The 18,484-nt window shown below is 34.2% G+C and overlaps 4 protein-coding genes across 6 annotated transcripts in view; 3 read left to right on the top strand and 1 right to left on the bottom strand.

The window, feature by feature from the left end:
* Nucleotides 1-250: 250 nt before the first annotated feature.
* Nucleotides 251-814, top strand: LOC138130287 (chymotrypsin-1-like). The gene has a single exon (XM_069046722.1). It carries the CDS (start codon nucleotides 251-253, stop codon nucleotides 812-814), a length of 564 nt encoding a protein of 187 aa, XP_068902823.1.
* A 3,642-nt stretch (nucleotides 815-4,456) lies between these two features.
* On the top strand, nucleotides 4,457-8,445 carry LOC138131717 (chymotrypsin-1-like). Of its 2 annotated transcripts, XM_069048894.1 has the most exons (4): nucleotides 4,460-4,887; nucleotides 4,941-6,236; nucleotides 6,635-6,803; nucleotides 6,860-8,445. In XM_069048894.1, the coding sequence occupies exons 2-4, from the start codon at nucleotides 6,197-6,199 to the stop codon at nucleotides 7,398-7,400; spliced, it is 750 nt and encodes a 249-aa protein (XP_068904995.1). In that variant the 5' UTR covers nucleotides 4,460-4,887; nucleotides 4,941-6,196; the 3' UTR covers nucleotides 7,401-8,445. The 2 variants fall into 2 exon arrangements, with proteins under 2 accessions (XP_068904994.1, XP_068904995.1); XM_069048893.1 differs by lacking the exon at nucleotides 6,860-8,445 and having other exon boundaries at nucleotides 4,457-4,887; nucleotides 4,941-6,747.
* A 2,097-nt stretch (nucleotides 8,446-10,542) lies between these two features.
* On the top strand, nucleotides 10,543-13,012 carry LOC138131538 (chymotrypsin-2-like). The gene is made up of 3 exons (XM_069048600.1): nucleotides 10,543-10,652; nucleotides 12,116-12,278; nucleotides 12,369-13,012. The coding sequence occupies exons 1-3, from the start codon at nucleotides 10,613-10,615 to the stop codon at nucleotides 12,907-12,909; spliced, it is 744 nt and encodes a 247-aa protein (XP_068904701.1). The 5' UTR covers nucleotides 10,543-10,612; the 3' UTR covers nucleotides 12,910-13,012.
* A 3,841-nt stretch (nucleotides 13,013-16,853) lies between these two features.
* The window catches only part of LOC138131299 (trissin receptor-like), a 73,549-nt gene continuing 71,918 nt past the window's right edge, over nucleotides 16,854-18,484 (bottom strand). For both annotated transcript variants that reach the window (XM_069048235.1, XM_069048234.1), the window contains exons 7-8: nucleotides 17,992-18,293; nucleotides 16,854-17,446 (exon numbers count right to left, since the gene is read on the bottom strand). In XM_069048235.1, the coding sequence (XP_068904336.1) occupies nucleotides 17,263-17,446; nucleotides 17,992-18,293 (486 nt within the window). In that variant the 3' untranslated portion in view covers nucleotides 16,854-17,262. The remainder of the gene's footprint in view (nucleotides 17,447-17,991; nucleotides 18,294-18,484) is intronic.

Here is an 18,484-nt window from a genome sequence, read left to right as displayed (position 1 = left end):
CTAAGTGTTATTTTAATAGAAAAGTAAGAGTTCTGATTTGTTTATTAGCCATTTGCAATGGTGAGAAGAAAACAAAGATTGTTGGAGGCGAGGAGCTAGACGATATCAGCGACTATTTGTTTGTGGTAGCTTTGGTAAGTGAAAATGACGAGTTTGAATGTGGAGGAACACTGATTGACTCACGACATGTAATAACCGCAGCTCATTGTTCGGTGGGGTTCGTCTAAATTTCAATGCTAAGTTATTGATAATGTTTCAAGGTTGCATTTTTAGAATCAGCAAAGTAGTTGTTGGCAGTAATGACCTGATAAGTGACGGAACGGATTATTCTGTAAAGGATTTCATAAGTCATCCGGATTTCACCGAAACTCCCAGCCCAGCCAACGACATAGCTGTTATGATCTTATCGGAAGATGTGTCAGAGGTGACCGAGTTTCCAAAAAGAGCGTCAGCTGAACTGGACGATTATGACACTTCTTGTAAAGCGCTGGGGAAAGGATTCACTGGTTATCCTGAGCCTGGTAAACCCTCAAAGAAACTGAAATTAGGTTACGTCAAACCGGTACCCCATTCTAAATGTCAAGATGAATGGGAAAAATTTAATTCAAGTTTCAAAGTTGCGGAGAAGACATTTTGTACCTTCAGCGACGATACTGCAACCTGTACGGGAGACTCAGGAGGTCCATTGCTCTGTAACGAAGAATTAACTGGTGTTGTATCCTACGGGAGACCATGTAAAAAAGGAATTCCGGACGTATTCACAGAAGTGTACTTTTTCAATGATTGGATTGATTCCGTCATCAATGACAATTAGGTTTTTCTATTGTTTTTTCTTTACTCGTTAAATTCAGGTGACAAAGTAATATGTTTTCCTTAAGGTTACATTAAATGAAATGTAAAGAACGTAATAAAATCGTAATCAATACAACGACTTTTATTATAAGTGGTCTTCTCTTTAAGGAACTTCTACAGTCTCAAATAATATTTTTGTAGAAAAATCAACGACATTTTTTTTAAATTGCAATAAATAATAGAACAATTGTCTTACAGTTACAGAGAATTTCATTTTAATTTAATATTAACTGAAGATCCCTTTGAACAATTCTTTGACAAGTTGTCACTGATAGCTCAGTCTACTGCGACAGTTGCCTGAGAGATAATTGGGGTTCGTCTTCCATTGGACGGTGGAATGCTTTTGTTTTTCAAAACCTACTTGATCCGAAATTATTTGAAACATACTGTATAAACTGCATCAGCTTAATCAATAAACTGTGGGGTTAGAGTTTACAATATTTAGCAAGATGTGGTGAATTGTCGTGATATAATATTCTGTTATATGTCACAACAATATGTTTTTTCACTTGTTATCACTGCAAAATATTATGCGTTGTTTTAGTACCTACTTTGCTGTATTTTACTTTTTTTAAGTACATATTTACTAAATACACGTCGACACTTTGAAGTTATCTTATTTATTACTCTACACAGTGAACTTTTTTTCTTTTAACCAAACCCGTTTCCCAAGTCAGTAACAACTATTTATGGTACACCCATCTTGTTGTCACCGACGACGGAGAAAATCGTTGCCAAAGCTCCCATGGGAGACAAGTAAAAGAAAAAAGCCATAAGAAATAGAAAAAATAATGTATACACCTGGGGACGTGGTGTATTCAATAATTTCAATACCTCTAGAAACTCGATAATAGTTATTTACGATATGTGTATCGTAATGTGGAATTTTACGATACGCGATGGAGAAATTGTCTAACAAGCCGAAGGCGAGTTGGATAATCCATCAAGTATCGTAACGACACATTACGATACAAATATCGTACAACGTTTTATCTACTTTCATAATTAACACCAATATTTTTGTGTTTAATTAAATTTTTAAAATTGCGTTTATGCAAAAATAATAGGGCGGCTAATCTATCTAATAACCGTGGTTACGAAGTTGTTTACTTTTTTCAAAAGAATTTAGATCAACTTCGGGGTAATGCAGTTCCGATTTTTCATATTTTAAGTGAGTTATCTATTCAGCAGCATAACTCTATTACTAATGATAATGATCGGCTACTCGATTTGGTTCTGTCGAATTTACATTGTAGTGTGACCAGGGGTGAGGAGGGTCTTGTCCCTGAGGATCCTCATCATCCATCTCTTTTGGTATCCATTGACGTTAGAATCAAGATAAGGAAGTTCATTTATGGTGTTGATGATGGTGATAATTTTAATTTTAGGGCAATTGATATGGAGATGGTGCGTAACGAACTTCTTCTTATAGATTGGTCTTTTCTTGAGAGCTATGAGGATGTCGATTTGGCATGTCATGGTTTCTACAATAAGTTATTTGAGCTGTTTGACTTAATTGTTCCAAAGAAAAAAAAACGTAGGCATAATTATCCGCCTTGGTTTTCGTATGAGCTTATTAAGAAAATTAAGTTGAAACACAGAATATTGAAGAAATTTAGGGTATCTGGCAAACTGTGTGATCTGGAGAAATATAGAATGTTACGTCGAGATATTAAAGGTGATATTAAAAGGCAGTATGATCAATACGTTGCTAAAGCTGAGGCTGACATAAAGAGAGATCCTAATAAGTTCTGGCAGTTCGTCAAATTCAAACAGAACGGTACTGGTATTCCTCTTAATATGACTTTTTCTGGAGCGGAAGTTTCTGGCGCTGATGAGATTACGGGAGCTTTTGCTAATTATTTTGAGTCTGCTTATTGCGAAAAAGCTTCAGTCATAGAGTCATCTGTTGAAGAATGGAGTACATCTTGTAATTTCTTCTTAAATGCTGTTAACGAACAAGATGTTTTGAATGCAATATCCAAACTTAAGTTGAAATTCACAGCTGGTCCTGATATGATCCCATCATTTCTAATCCGTGAATGTGTTGAGGTTTTCGTTTCTCCTTTGGTAGTGATTTTCAACTTGTGTTTGAAGACTAATGCGTTTCCTGCAATTTGGAAAACTGCAAGGGTTGTGCCGGTTTTTAAGAAGGGTGATCGCAGTTGCATTGAAAATTATCGGCCTGTTTCGATCTGCAGCAATTTTTCTAAAGTATTTGAATTCATAATATCAGATACCTTGTCTTTTCATTTTAAAAGTTATATCTCAGAGTCACAACATGGCTTTGTGAGAGGTAGGTCAACGATATCCAATTTATGTACTTTCACACAGTATGTAGCTAATTCAATGGATCTGGGCCTCCAAACTGATGTGATATATACTGATTTTTCAAAAGCTTTTGATAGGCTGGACCATGAAATCCTTGTCAGAAAGCTGGAGACATTGGGTTGCTCTTCTAACTTTGTAAATTTTTTGTATTCTTACCTGAGTGGTCGTAAACAGTTTGTTAGTGTTCATGGACACCACTCTAATGTTTTTGATTGCTCCTCTGGTGTGCCTCAAGGATCTATGTTGGGACCGCTACTCTTCAATATTTTTATTAATGACATAATTGAGGATCTTTCAGTATCCTGTTTGCTGTACGCAGATGACATGAAGATTTTTACGTCTATTAAAGAATTTGGTGATTGTGTCAGGTTGCAGGATAATATTGATTTAATCTCCACTTGGTGCATACGAAATAGCCTTCAGTTAAATATAACCAAATGTATTGTAATGACTCTTAGTAATAAAAAACAAAAGATTGAATTTGATTATAATATTGATGGTGCTGTTTTGGAGAGACCTGAATTGGTTTCTGACTTGGGAGTGCTGTTTGATAATAAGCTGTCTTTTACAGGCCACATCAACTCTGTTATAAAAAAATCCTGGAAGACCTATGGCTATATTATTAGGAATACCAGAGATTTCTCTAATATCTCCACATTAATATACTTATTTCAATCATTTGTCAGAAGTAAACTTGAATATGCGTCGATTGTTTGGTTTCCTCATCATGCTGTTCACATTGCTAGTATTGAACATTTGCAGCGTAGATTCTTAAAATACTTGTGTTTCAGAGAGGATGGACGCTATCCTCCTATTGGATATTCACAGACCATTTTATTAGAACGTTTCTCGTTTAAAACCTTATCTGAACGCAATAAATTAATGAATTTATTGTTCTTGTACAAAATCGTTCATAACTTGATTGACTGCTGTTCTCTGCTCAGTCAGATTAATTTTTGTGTTGGTAAGCATTCTATTACTACTCGTAGTAAAAACTTATTCTATTTATCAACTCCGAGAACGGATTTTCTTAAATTTTCTCCTTTGAACAACATGCTCAATATTTCCAACTCTGTCGGTGATCTTGTTGATCTGTTCTCCTGTAGCATTGAAGTGTTAAAATCGTTGGATTTGTCGGATATTTAATTTGTATAGGTCGAATTATACGTGCTCTTTAATTGGGATTTTCCTGTTGAGCATGAAATTAATAATAATAATAATAATAATAATAATAATAATAATAATAATAATAAAAGTGTTCCAATGAAAGCAAGTTGCAGTGTCAGTGCAAAAATGAGTGATTCAGAGGAAAATTTGCCTTCTGACATAGAATTGGCTGCTCAATCTGTTATAGATACATTAATTCCTGCCAAATCCAAAGAGCGGTATGAGATAGTGTACAAATATTTTGAAGAATGGATGGAAATCAAGAAAATTCGTGAAGTCTCTGAAAAGGTGGTCCTTGCCTATTTTGCGGAACAATCAGAGAAGCTAAAACCATCCTCCTTATGGTGCCGGTATTCTATGTTGCGGACGATGGTGTCGATTAAGATAAAGATTGACATTAGTCAATATCATCAGGTTGTGGCTTTCTTGAAGAGGAAATCAGAAGGATACCGACCTAAAAAATCGTGCATTTTTTGCAAAGAGGAGATACACCAATTTCTTAAGGAAATGAATGATAAAGATTTCTTATTTATGAAGGTAAATTGGAGCTGAGATAATAAAAAACAATCTCAAACGTATTATGCTTTCAGGTCGTTTTGATATTTGGAATTTTTGGTGCTTGTCGACGCGAGGAGATCACAAATTTGATGAGACGAGACGTTCAAGATAAAGGAGAATTTATCTGGATCACCTTGCCGAATACAAAAACTAAAATTACACGGGAATTTGCCATAACAGACGGAAATATTCAGGGAATAAGTTGTTTGGATTTATTTCGAAAATATATGGATTTGCGTCCCAGTCAGACCAAGCACGATAGATTTTTTCTTACCTACAGGGGAGGTAAATGTACCCAGCAGCCTGTTGGAGTGAATACAATCGGAGGAATTCCAAAGAAAATCGCTACTGCATTAGGATTATCTGAACCAGCAAACTATACAGGACATTGTTTTCGGAGATCCTCAGCATCATTATTGGCAGATGCAGGGGCAGATATGCATACTCTCAAGCGTCATGGAGGTTGGAAGTCTGACAATGTTGCAGAGGGATATGTTGAAACATCAGTTCAAAATAAGAAAATAATTGCAACGAAAATAATGGGCTCTTCAGATACTCAACAAGTAACGTCATGGTGGAAAAGCCCAGCATTAACTTGGGGACAGCGTCTGGGGACAATATTGAAAATGTCTCAAACTGTGTAATTTATGTTAATAAATAGTTGTAAATTTTGCAAAATTTAGTCTCTTTACTGCACTAGTGCTTTATTACCGCACTAGTGCCGTAAAACTGCCATTACGACACTTAAAAAAATTGTGAAATATGGCACATTACAGTATGAAAGTAGATAATAAAAAATTACACTTACGTTACTTGTTGCATAAATAATTATTTCTCCACACATATTAAATAATCCGTTCATTACGCACATATTTGCTGTTAAATAATTACTCCATGGGTTTATTAAAAAGAAGTAGTAAATGAATTCTGATGATAAGAATGATTAAATTTGAATGTCATAGAAAAAGTACCGTATTCTACTCGCGGTTAATAGCTATTCCAATACCAATTAATAAATTACCAATTAAAAAATTTAATGGTCAATAAATGTCTACATTGTTGATAAATTTGGGAACTGTAATTATCTTCTGTAATGTTTGCAATTTCTTTAAAAAAAAATAATGAGGAACAATAAAATGAGAAGAGTTTTGGAATCGCCGGGTATATTCTTGTAAAGTAAGCAATTTAAATTTAAAATATAGAAACATGCAGATGATAATCTTATCAATAGTACCTATAAAGGGAATCGTATTTTGAAACATTGTTCAAACTAGTGCTTATAGCAATAATGAAGACAGTAGTGTTTCTTTTACCTCTGATATTTTTTGGTAAGGATCACATTTTTTTCATACTGTTGCGTCAAGGAAGTAAATTTATATATGTATTAACATATGTACGATAAGTCGTAAAGAAAATTGTGTTACGAGCAATAACAAAATTGCTACTTTAACTTTTTCACTTTTGAGTTATATCTAGATTTAGAGTCACTAGTTGTTACCTTGTTAAGTTTTTGATGTTGTCGAAATGGTCATAGAAAAAATTTGTAGTTAAGTCAATCGAAAAGATATCGTGTCTTTATAGTACACACAGAAATCAGTTGTTATTGAGAAAGGCTTTCCTATCTAAAATTGCTAATTAGATTTTATATGGGATAGACACCATTCAACATAATTTTGGACTTAGTGTTAATTTAATGGCAAAGTAAAAGTTCTGATTTGTTTATTAGCCATTTGCAATGGTGAGGAGGAAACAAAGATTGTTGGAGGCGAGGAGCTAGACGATATCAGCGATTATTTGTTTGTGGTAGCTTTGGTAGATGAAAATGACGACTTTGCATGTGGAGGAACACTAATTGACTCACGACATGTAATAACCGCAGCTCATTGTTCGGAAGGGTTCGTATAAATTTCAATGCTAAGTTACTGATAGTGTTTCAAGGTTGCATTTTTAGAATCAGCAAAGTAGTTGTTGGCAGTAATGACCTGATAAGTGACGGAACGGATTATTCTGTAAAGGATTTCATAAGTCATCCGGATTTCACCGAAGATCCCAGCCCAGCCAACGACATAGCTGTTATGATCTTATCGGAAGATGTGTCAGAAATAACTGACTTTCCAAAAAGAGCGACTGCTGAACTGGACGATTATGACACTTCTTGTAAAGCGCTGGGGAAAGGATACACAGGTTATCCTGAACCTGGTAAACCTTCAAAGAAGCTGAAATTAGGTTACGTCAAACCGGTACCTCATTCTAAATGTGAAGATGAATGGAAAGAAGCGGAATCAGATTTTGAAGTTGCGGAGAAGACAATTTGTACCTTCAGCAATGATACGGCAGCTTGTTTGGGAGACTCGGGAGGTCCCTTGCTCTGTAACGAAGAACTAACCGGTGTTGTATCGTACGGGAACCCATGTGGAGAAGGAACTCCGGACGTATTCACAGAAGTGTACTTTTTCAATGATTGGATTGATTCCGTAATTAACGACAATTAGGTTTTGCTATTGTTTTTAAATTACTTTCCAACGTCAAGTCTGAAAATGACAATTTTGTAAAATCGTATCAAAATGAAGTCATTTATACAGTAATTTGGCCTGAGGCCTAAAAGAACAACAATTAATTTTAATAGTAATTTTATTTGTTGCGTCATATCGGCAACCAACGACGTAACTCTTGATTTTTGAGAACGAATCGTGTCATTTATTTTTTCAAAGCTTTAAGGTGGATTTAAATTATTTAAAAACAATTATTTTCGGGCGTGAACGGCGATTTTGGTCTTTTGGCGTCTTATAATCCCTCGGCCCTTCGGGCCTCGTGCTTATAATTCCGCCGCGAACCAAAATTGCCTCCTTCACGCCCTTAATATCGAGCGATCAAATTAATTTGTAATCGAGTTATCCATGAATCCGAAATCGTATGTCGTTTCTTGAACAAAAAACACGGCTTAAAACATAGGCTAGATCTGGGCATATCAATAGAAGACATACGGATTCAAATCCATAGATGACTCGATTACAAATTAATTTGATCGCTCTTTACAAAAATATCTATTATTATTAATTTATTGGTACTTCAATGTAAAAAGGGATAATTTATAAACATTTACTTAATGTTGGATAATATGTTTAACTAATTTAAATTTCTTAACCTTCTCAATTAACACAACATAGTAACAACTTGCTTTTCGATAAAATACAATTATATTTTTCATTAAGTGTAAAAGTAATTTCTATTGTTCATTCATTTGAATTTTAAAATGGACGAATTAATTACCTCGTGCTTGACAAAATAGTTCCTTGACACATCCTACATTCAGTAAATTAAGTAAACATAATATTTTTACAAAAAAAGTTCAATAGGTACAGTGGCGGATAAAAAAAAGTAGGACAATGGTTTTTCGCTAATGTAAATTTGCTTGCCCTTTCTATGGTTACTATAAAAATATTTATTTATTTATTATAGTAACCACGATTTACTCAAGTCAATTTTGGCTAAATTTCTTAATAAGACTTGTCCTACTTTTTTTTGTCCGCGACTGTATATTGATAATTTTATGGACATATAAGAATTATGTAATTACATATCAAGTAACATTGACAAAGTGACAAAGAGCATTTTCTTTATCCTCAAATTGTCCCTAAAAACTATAAGAATCCCATTTAATCGGTTTTTTAATGTTTTATTGTCGTCAAAGAATTGGCAAAAGCTGTTTCTTGTTCTAGATATTGCAATAAAGGATGTTCTTTACCAGATATGAACATTTATATTTGGTAATAAAAACATAAAAAAGTAGGTTCTTTGTTGATGCTTTTGCAATGTCTCTGCTTTTATTGCAAAAATTATGCAAGACATGATTTCGCCATTCAATTTTTTGAACGAAGAAATGCTGCCCATGTGTCTTTCCGTGCAAATTTATCTGAAAAATATGTTAACACATGGATGTCCTTACGGAATGCCAACTTGCGTTAACTGTGCACGCACCCGTTGTGCGCCAGTGTAGTAAGGGCTGCATATGTGTTACTGTCATTGGAATCAAAGTGCAATTAAAGATACATATTTGAAATTTCAAACCCAAATCTAGGTCGTTATTACTTGATCTGATGCAAGAAAGTCGCAAAAAATTGTTGCTATTGGCTAAAATTACATCATGAGGTCCTTTTGGAAAGCTCTTTGGTAGTTGAAATAAACGATTTTTTTAACTAACAAGAAAAAAATCAAATTTGTCAATCACTGAGCTAAGTTTCAGTTGCAAATCAAATGATTTGATTTGTTTCTAGCAGCGAGTTTTAATGGCAAGAAGAAACAAGGTTAGATATGTTTATTTTAATATTGGTAATTTTTATAGAAAAAGATTTATCCAATATCCATTTAAAAAATCTTCCTACGGCATAAGTAAATATAATTATTCCCGTAGATACATAATATAGCAAAATTCTCCACAGGAAGTTTGAGATTAAGAGATTCAAGATAAATAGAGAATTTGAGATTCACGGACTAGTAAAATCTGCAAACCCTCACAATTAAAATGTCAATAAAGTAGGTTTAAAAAAAATATTTTTCGATTTTAATCTTCGGCTGTGAAAAAAATTGTATAGGTATGCACCTCAGGAGAGAGTGCTATTATTTTCTCGGTACTTTGTACCTCTGAAATAATCATGCATTTCTCTCCTTCGATGTATAATCTGCTATTAGGTATCTAGGGCATAATGAAGGTGTTTATAGTCGAGGACAATAGTTTACACTTTAAATACGGAAATTGATTGATAACAATTTTGAAAGTAGCTTATATGAAATAAAGTCAAGTCTGCTTTGTTTTGCTTGTAATTAAAAATTGTTTATTGCAAGCGGGCGTTATCAGTATGCTCGCTTATTATGCCCTAGGGCAAAGTGGTGTACTCGCATATAGCTCGTATTACAAACATAAATAATTAATAATTGACAAGCGAAAAATAAAATATATTATTATTTTCCATTATGTTTTTACTTTAAGTATCGGGTGTTTTTTAAATTTCAGCTCGTAGTAGGCGTTGAAGAGTCGATTGTGAACGCACCACTCGTGTAAAACGTAAGATTTAAACATCTGATCCGTGATCCGTAACCTGTATAGTGCGCTCACAATCGACTCTTCAACGCCTACTATGAGGTGAAATTTAAAAAAACACCCGATAGTTGTTATTAAGGCTGGGAATCGTATTCGAATAGCTGATTATGTAAAATTCGAATAATTCGAATATTCGAATATTTTGAATTAGTGTCCATGCAGTTGCAATGAAACAGTACAAAATTCGTACGTATGTTATTTTATTAAAAAGAAAGATTAGTAGAAATTCTGATGGTTAGAATGATTAAATTTGCATGTGTAGTAAAAATATCGGATTCAACATAATTATGCTGGTAAATACCTATCTACATATTACAATACCAAATAAATTAATTGCCCAATTTTAGTTTTTAAATGATCAATAAATATCTTCACTTCTCTTCTACAATTAGTAGCTTTAAGTACGAGTATGTTACGTATTGTTTACAATTTCTTTAAAAAACGAAAGCGAAACAAAAGTTATACTAGTTTTGGAATCGCCGGGTATATACTTGCAAGTAGATAATTTAAATTGAAAGTATAATTACATGTAAATAATAGTCATATAAAAGGAATCGTACTTTGAAACTTTGTTCAAACTAGTGTAGGTACGTTAGTGAACCAATAATGAAGACAGTGGTGGTGCTTTTAACTCTGATATTTTTCGGTAAGAATCACAATTTTCTTTAATATCGTTGTGCCAAGGAAGTAAACAGTTAAATAATAACATACGAGTATGTACGAATATGATATGTGGTAATGAAAATTGTGCTACGAGCAATAACAAAATTTCGAAAAAAAGATAGCTCTTTCAGTTATAAGTTATTTCATCTAGATCTAGAAGCATGCTTATAGCAAAAATTTTTGGTTAAGTAAATAGAAAATATATTGTGTTTTAATAGCACACACGAATTTTGTATCCTTAATAGACAGTTAACATGAGAAAAAGTTGTTATTAAGAAAGACTGTCCAACGAGAAAGAAATGAAAGTTGTGAATCCGGTTGTATATTAGATAGCCACCATTTAGTTAGCCAATGGAAATGTAATAAATATAATTTTTCCACAAAGAATATGTAATTTAGATTGTCACTACAGTTTCAAAATGACATACTTTTAGGCACGAGTTCCTAAAAGTAATGTCATTTTAAACACGAGTGCGTAAAAATAATGTTATGTAATGTAATTTTTCATTCCAAAATAATCCGAATAAACCATGCCACAAAAATTTAAAAGTTTATAGTTTATAATAATCATTATACATATTTAATACGTTTTTTTTTCTGTTTGCACCATATTTGTAATTTGTCGAAAGTTGCTTGATACGCCGATTTTGACATTTCTGGTATAAGGGTATTCATTGGGGCTTCTGCTGAATTTTCAATATCAGAGATCATTTTGGAATCACTCATTTTTCCAAATTATGCGAACAAGCTTTCCGATATTTTTTCGCAAATTATTGTTTATAAACAACAACTCGGGAACAAGATCGATTTTGTTTTACATTTTCATTTATTTTAAAAATTTGGTGAATGTAGAAAGAATCATGTATGAAACAACACGTTGCGAAAAAAGTGTTTTTCTAATTTTGACATATAAAGTGACACTTTTCAAAATTAATTGACGTTGGGAAACGTCACACTTTTCGTAACTGGTTACGAAAAGTAAAATCTTTTCTAACTGGTTAGGAAAAATTTATTGTATCATCAATTTGACACTGTCATATTTTTTGTTTTTAAGCAAAATAACCGTGCCTACTTACCTACTTGATATTTTAACACAATAATAATTTATTATTAATGAAATTCATTACTTCGTTTAACGTTTGAAGAAACTTTTTTTTGTCAAAATTAGAAAAAATCTTGTATGTAACACTTTAGGAAATGCAATTTTGTGTAACTCGTGTGATTTTGCGGGATCTCGCTGCGCTCGTCCCGCAAATATTCCACTCGTTACACAAAATAACGCATTTCCTAACTGGTTACATAAATAGCTATTAGGCGCTTCGGCCTTCGCACTGTTGGTCATTTTCACGTCGCGTGCCTAAAACACTTCCATTTCGCAACTTATTTCACAAATAGCTATTTTAACTAAGACTAATAGAAAAGTAAGAGTTTTGGTTTGTTTATTAGCCAATGGTAAGGAGGAAGCAAGGATTGTTGGAGGCGAGGAGCTAGACGATATCAGCGACTACATGTTTGTGGTAGCTTTGGTATCTAAAAGAGGAGAATTTGCAGGTGGAGGAACACTGATTGACTCACGACATGTAATAACGGCAGCTCATTGTTGGCAGGGGTTGGTATAAATTAATTTACGCGTTAACATTTCACTGTCAGTGCCAAAAATTATGCGACAATTCTGCCATGTAAAATTGAACATTTTTAGAAATGGCAAAGTAGTTGTTGGTAGCAATGACCTGATAAGTAACGGAAAGGAGTATTCTGTGAAACGATTCGTAAGTCATCCGGATTACACCACACATCGTACCATAGCCAACGACATAGCTGTTATTATCTTATCGGAAGACGTGTCAGAAATAACGGAATTCCCAAAAAGACCGACAGCCAAACTGAACGATTATGACACTTCTTGCAAAGTGCTGGGGAAAGGAGTCACTGGTTATCCTGAACCTGGTACACTCTCAAAGAAACTGAAATTGGCGTACGTCAAACCGGTACCCCAATCTGAATGTCGAGATAAATGGAAAGAATGGAGCTCAAGTTTCAAAGTTGACGATAAGACAATTTGTACCTTCAGCGACGATGCGGCAGCTCTTATGGGAGACTCGGGAGGTCCATTACTCTGTGACGATAAACTAACTGGTGTTGTATCGTTCGGGATGCCAAGTGGAGGAGGATATCCGGACGTATTCACAGAAGTGTACTTTTACAATGATTGGATTGATTACGTCATCAAAAACTATTAGATTTTTCTATTGATTTTAGTTTACTCGTTAAATTCAGGCGGCAAATGTTCTGCTTAGGGTAGCGGTAACTAATACGACTTTCACTATAAGTGGTCTTCTATTTGCAGTCTCAAATAACAAATTTGAACAAAAATCTGACCCTAAGGGCCAGTTTACAGAAAGAGAATTACATATTTAATTCGAATTAAATTTTAATGCGCGATTAACCCATGAATCCGAAACTTCCATTGCTTCACTCTGATCACGTGTTCAGTTAATTCGCTTTTGTAAACTGGCCCTTAGAGTATATAAATGTATTCGTGAACCATAATATCTTGACGGTGTCAATAGTGTTGCAGACGTAACTCTTGAAGTTAATTTTTTAGGCACCCGTAATGAAAAAAAAAACTGAAAAAAATACTATAAAAAAGGTCTTAATAAAATTGGATACAAAAGAAATTTGTAATTTTTCCAATAATGTCTTTTGCTTTTTAGTTCGTGTGGTCTATAAAAAAATTATTGTGCACCTTTGCCAAAAAGTACCTTTTGTCCTCGCCTCGACTAAAAAACCCAGATTCAGACGAAAAAATGCACTTTTTAGCCTTGATACACAAATAACTATTCATATATTTCAAATCCTATTCACAAAGTCAATTTTTTTGGGTCTGTAATTATTTTGAATACTTACATACACCTGGTTATCGCCAACTTTTTCCATATTTAGTGTATTTACGTACGTATCATTTGTTGTTTCATGGTATTTATTGTACTATCTATTTTATATTATCTTGCAATAAAAAAGTACATATTTAAATGGAAAAAGTACATATTTAAATGAAAGAAGTAAATATATGTATATTTAAATGAAGATGGACCTATGACGAAATTGCAAAAAACTATTTAGTTTTTACTACAACAGTCTTTGCCAGGTTTCGCAAAATTATTGATTACAACGAATTTCAAATTTGAGAAACGAGTAATACGTCATCGGCCAAAAAAATTAATACATTACTAATGCGGTAGGCAATTTAGATCGTTCGGTTTTTGTTAATTTAAAAACCTGGCGCTATAGAATGTAGTCTACCGCATTTGTAATGTAAATATGTAACTACTTATTTCATGCATTTTCATGCAGTTGTCACTGCATAACATAATGCTTTGTTTTAGTACTTTGCTGTATTTTAATTTTATTTTAATACACTTCTGAAATATTTTTTGTTAATTAAAACGTGCTTCAATAGTGAGTCAGTCTCTTAAATAAAAAAAATACTGTCGATTACTGTCATTTTTTAATTTTTATAATTGAATAACGTTTAAAATTATTCATGTTTTTGGATCAAGTTATGAATGAAACATGTATTACTGGCTGCATTTAAATTTCGTCAGGGTCGGAAAGTTATGTGAATCGGTCTGTATATTGTGTTTTTTAGTAGGTACACACGGATTTGGTGTCATTGATAGAGAGTTAACACAGGAAAAATTTGTTATTAAGAAAGAATTTCCTGTCCAACAAGAGGAAATAAAAATTGTTAAAACGGTTGTACTGTTTTCTCAAAATCGTTGTAGGTCGTAAAATTTTATTGCATATTATGGGCGATTAATGGGCACAATGGTTGGGTTTGAAAAGGTTGGGAAGCGGCGCGCGCCATTTGCCGTACAATGCAAATCTGCAAAATACGAGTACTTAAAATATTGTCTGCTAGCGGTAAACTAGGATTTATAATTCCCTTAGGAATCTCAACAACAATTTCTTCTGCGGCAGGATCCTTGTTCACAATCAACATGCCATATAGCTGGATGTTATGTAACCGAGTATTGTTACTTTATCGCCAGGTTATTATATTTATTTTAAATCTTTAAAAAAATCTGCAAACTGTATCTTTAGGTGTGCCCCGAAGATTGCAGAAATGATTGGAAACACTTGTTTTATTCGTCTTAGAACTGATTTAATAAAACATATTAGTGACTATTTATCGATCGAATTGGGTTTTTATATGTTCAGTAACAATAACATCGTGAAATTGTCTCTTCGGTGAGGGTGACAGAAGCCCTGGATTTATTCGGATTTGAGATGAAGCCGCGATTGAATAAATTCGAAACAAATTTGTGAATGTGAAGCCATTCGATGTATCCGTTACAGATGAAAAGATTGTAACGTATTTCCTGAAGGTTATTAGAGTGGAAATCCTCTTAGACAAAACAGTTCTGATACTGAGACTTTTCTTTTTTAAACATCAAAAAAATTTCATAATTCGATTATTCAGAGAACGATCGGTTCTTGTGCTTTTTACTACATCAATGTGAAAGAATTTAAAAAGAGCAAGTTATACGAAAGAAATAAAAGAGAGTGTTTTGTTTTTAATTGAGCATTTTCAAAACCTTTTATTATTAAAACATATTTAAATATTTTTACGCAGCAAGTACATAAATGTGGTATTCATTATAAAAGATAAGAAAACGTGTAAAAAGTACAAATCATGTGAGATCGTGATAAAGTAAAAAAAAAATACAACTTCCATCGATAATCTTGTTTTGAAATCCAAGCACCTACATAGGTACATACATAAAAAATAAATTGGACCTCTCATTCATACGAATTAGATTCAGCGACAAGTAAATCTTGTTTATAATGTTATGTTTATCAAAAAAAATATGATTCGGTGTTTTTACATTTTTTAATCAAAAATGATGTGAAATGCTATTTCAGCGAGAATGGTAAACGCGTCGGGAATAAAGTAGACTGGATTTATCCGGATTTGAAACAAAGCTCGGCTGCTTTGAAACAGGTAATTTGCCAATGTGAAGCTATTCGTTGTATTCAATACGTTCGAAATTGAAAAGCTGCAAGAATTTTTCGTCGATTCCAGGTCAAGTGGTGTTAAGAAAATATACTATTCTATGTAACGTCACACTCGAGAGCTGCGATCCAGATTTTGTCACGTAATTAAAGAAAAAATGTTGAAACTGTAATGAAAGCTTCCAATTATTTACAGTCAGGGGGATTACATAAAATGTAAAGTTAATTTTGTTAGTTAATCTGGATTAATCTTAAATTAAAATTAATAGTGCTTAAGTAAATTGTAGTTAGTAGAGATTACTTCTAGACATTTATCTGTGAAAATGCAATAACAATCTGTAAGACATTTCGACATTGAGTGGCTGAAAGGAAAGTTGTTTAGAGAAAATTTCGTCAAGTAAATACTAACAACTTTTAGTTTCTAACAGTTAATGGTTATAGGTGTTTAGAGATATATCCGAGAACAGTTTCTTTATTAGTTCAGATGTTAGTTTGAAAACATTTCAAAGTTTATTTTTAAAATTGTCTACACGACAGTTCTTCTGCACGTTTTTAATTAACAAAGAAATTATCTAAAGCTTCTCCTCACTCAGAAACAAACTTGGATCATTAAAGCTTAAATAACTTATAAATAAAAAACTTTAACTTTGGATTTGTAAGGCATGTCTTGGTTTTTTTAAATTTTATTTGAGACGTCATATAAATTTTACACGATTTGTGTTATCAAAGGTAACAGTTTAACGTATTCAGAGCTCTCTCCAATATTTTTGTTCGATACCTCCCTAGAAAGTGAGTCTGTATCCATAGTTACCAGTGGGTGAAGGTTTCTCTTTCGTTCACTTCACTTTCGCTCATCGTTTTTCGCTCACTCTCTTTCACTCACAGGTTTTTTGATTTTTTAGGCAACATTTGGTAACTCGCGGCACTTGCTTCTTCCAAAACATCATCAGGAACATATAACTCTCATCATCGATTTTCACAATTTCCATAACGTGCACGCAACCACTTTATTGACTTTGTTACAGACTTTCTAAGGAGATATCGAACAAAACCAAGTACAGCACTCGAAAGTAAGGCCGCTTTCGGTCACTTGAATTGCATCGCGTGAACGAAAGCTTTGCATTTCTCACTCTTACTGTAAATAACAATTATTTGACAAAAACACGAATTGTTTCTGTATGATTCTTTATTATAAAATACAATTGTTTACAGTCTTTTTGAAACAAGTAGGAAAATACATATTGTTCAGTGTTAAGTATTTACAAATACTAGGCGTTCATTTACGGTTGGACACCGAGTGGTCAAACCTTGCCACTGCGATCGTCAACCGACTTGTGCATCATAACTTGCCACAACAAATCCGCTTGATTGCAAAAATATGCGTTAGTATAAATTCTTAAAGCTCCGTTAACGTATCCAGAGACAAACCGTAACAGATATGGTCTTGACAGCACTATGTTACGTCAAATACGGCGATATTTACACAGTCGTATCTTACATAAGTACAACATAGAAACAATCGTTGTGTGGCTGCCCCTTTAGCTGTATCTAGAACAGTAGAGACAGGAAGCGCAGCCTCATACGTCGTGCGAACATTCCGAACTGTGGTCATTGTTCATAATTGTCACGGTGGTTGCGTTCGCTTTGACCGTGGATCTGGTGGAGGCGTGCCTCTGGATGCCCACGTGCAAGCTGAGGTGGTTTCTGTTGTTCTGCTGTCTCCTTCCCCGGCACGAACACAGCAAGATTTCCCTCATGCCTCTGGAAATAACATCATCAGTGCACGCCCAACATCTGCGCACAGAAATGCGAAAAGGGGGAAAATTATTGCTTAATGTTTGGAGAGAGGGGGCGGGAGAAATTTAATGAGAAATCATCAAGAAATATTACTTAGAGATGTTGCACCTCATTGGGATCGCGATAATGAAATTGAACCAGTTCTTGTCAGTTTTAACACGGAAGAGTTCAGTCAACGACGTGGAAATAAAAACAGATTCGTAGATTGATTCGTACCGACAAAACTGTCAAAATTTTTGAGAGAAATTTCTTGGTAAAATAAATGTTTCTATTGAAAACCCAATTTCAACATCTGCCTCGTTACCAAATAATCTCTGTGTGCAGAGATACTTCCAATATGTGGTCTTAAGCTTTACCTACGCATTGAGCACCCCTTTTTGTTACCCTTTTTGCCAAAGCCTCTCCCGACAAATCCGACCTCCGCCTCTGTATTTTTTATTTTGAACCTTTTCTTCCAATTTCGTTTGTCGCAAGCTCTCGCCCTATTTAAATTGCGGTTTCAATTTTACCTTCTGAAGTTCTTTGAGAGAAACGCGTACAGCAGAGGGTTGACTCCCGAGTTGAAAAACGTCGCCAGGCAGGTCAGCGGGGTGAAGAGGGCGCTGAAGTTGGAATTCCCCTGATAATTGGACGACCAATATTGCCACATTTTTCTCGCATGGAAGGGCAAATTGCACACGGCGAAAGCACAAACGACTATTATAAGCATCTTGATTACGCCCCTTCTTGCCGCCAAGACGTTCTGGCTCGAGTTGGCGTTCGGCATGTTGGTCGAAGAGTTCTGCAGCAGCTTGGCGTCCCCGTTCGTCACCTGAAAAGTGGAGATGAAAGTGGTACTCGATCAATTTTCCCGAGCTTGATTTGTGCGAGGACCGCACGCACCAGGTAACTCGTGACGAGGTCCCCCAAGGGACCAAGGTTACAGCTTTATTTTTAGAGCGAAATAAAGAATTTTATTGTGGCGCACTCTCGTCATCTCGCGACCAGGAAATTTGCAGCAAC

Source organism: Tenebrio molitor, chromosome 5, assembly GCF_963966145.1.
Source record: "Tenebrio molitor chromosome 5, icTenMoli1.1, whole genome shotgun sequence".
NCBI lineage: Eukaryota > Metazoa > Arthropoda > Insecta > Coleoptera > Tenebrionidae > Tenebrio > Tenebrio molitor.
This window is presented reverse-complemented; position numbering and strand designations above follow the sequence as displayed.

Coding starts and splice junctions, on each gene's coding strand:
- LOC138130287 (XM_069046722.1), top strand. CDS start 251: ATGTTTCAAGGTTGCATTTTTAGAATCAGCAAAGTAGTTGTTGGCAGT.
- LOC138131717 (XM_069048893.1), top strand. CDS start 4,477: ATGAGTGATTCAGAGGAAAATTTGCCTTCTGACATAGAATTGGCTGCT. Junction 4,888..4,940: donor AAGATTTCTTATTTATGAAG/GTAAATTGGAGC, acceptor TTATGCTTTCAG/GTCGTTTTGATATTTGGAAT.
- LOC138131538 (XM_069048600.1), top strand. CDS start 10,613: ATGAAGACAGTGGTGGTGCTTTTAACTCTGATATTTTTCG. Junction 10,653..12,115: donor TTTAACTCTGATATTTTTCG/GTAAGAATCACA, acceptor TTTGTTTATTAG/CCAATGGTAAGGAGGAAGCA. Junction 12,279..12,368: donor GCAGCTCATTGTTGGCAGGG/GTTGGTATAAAT, acceptor GAACATTTTTAG/AAATGGCAAAGTAGTTGTTG.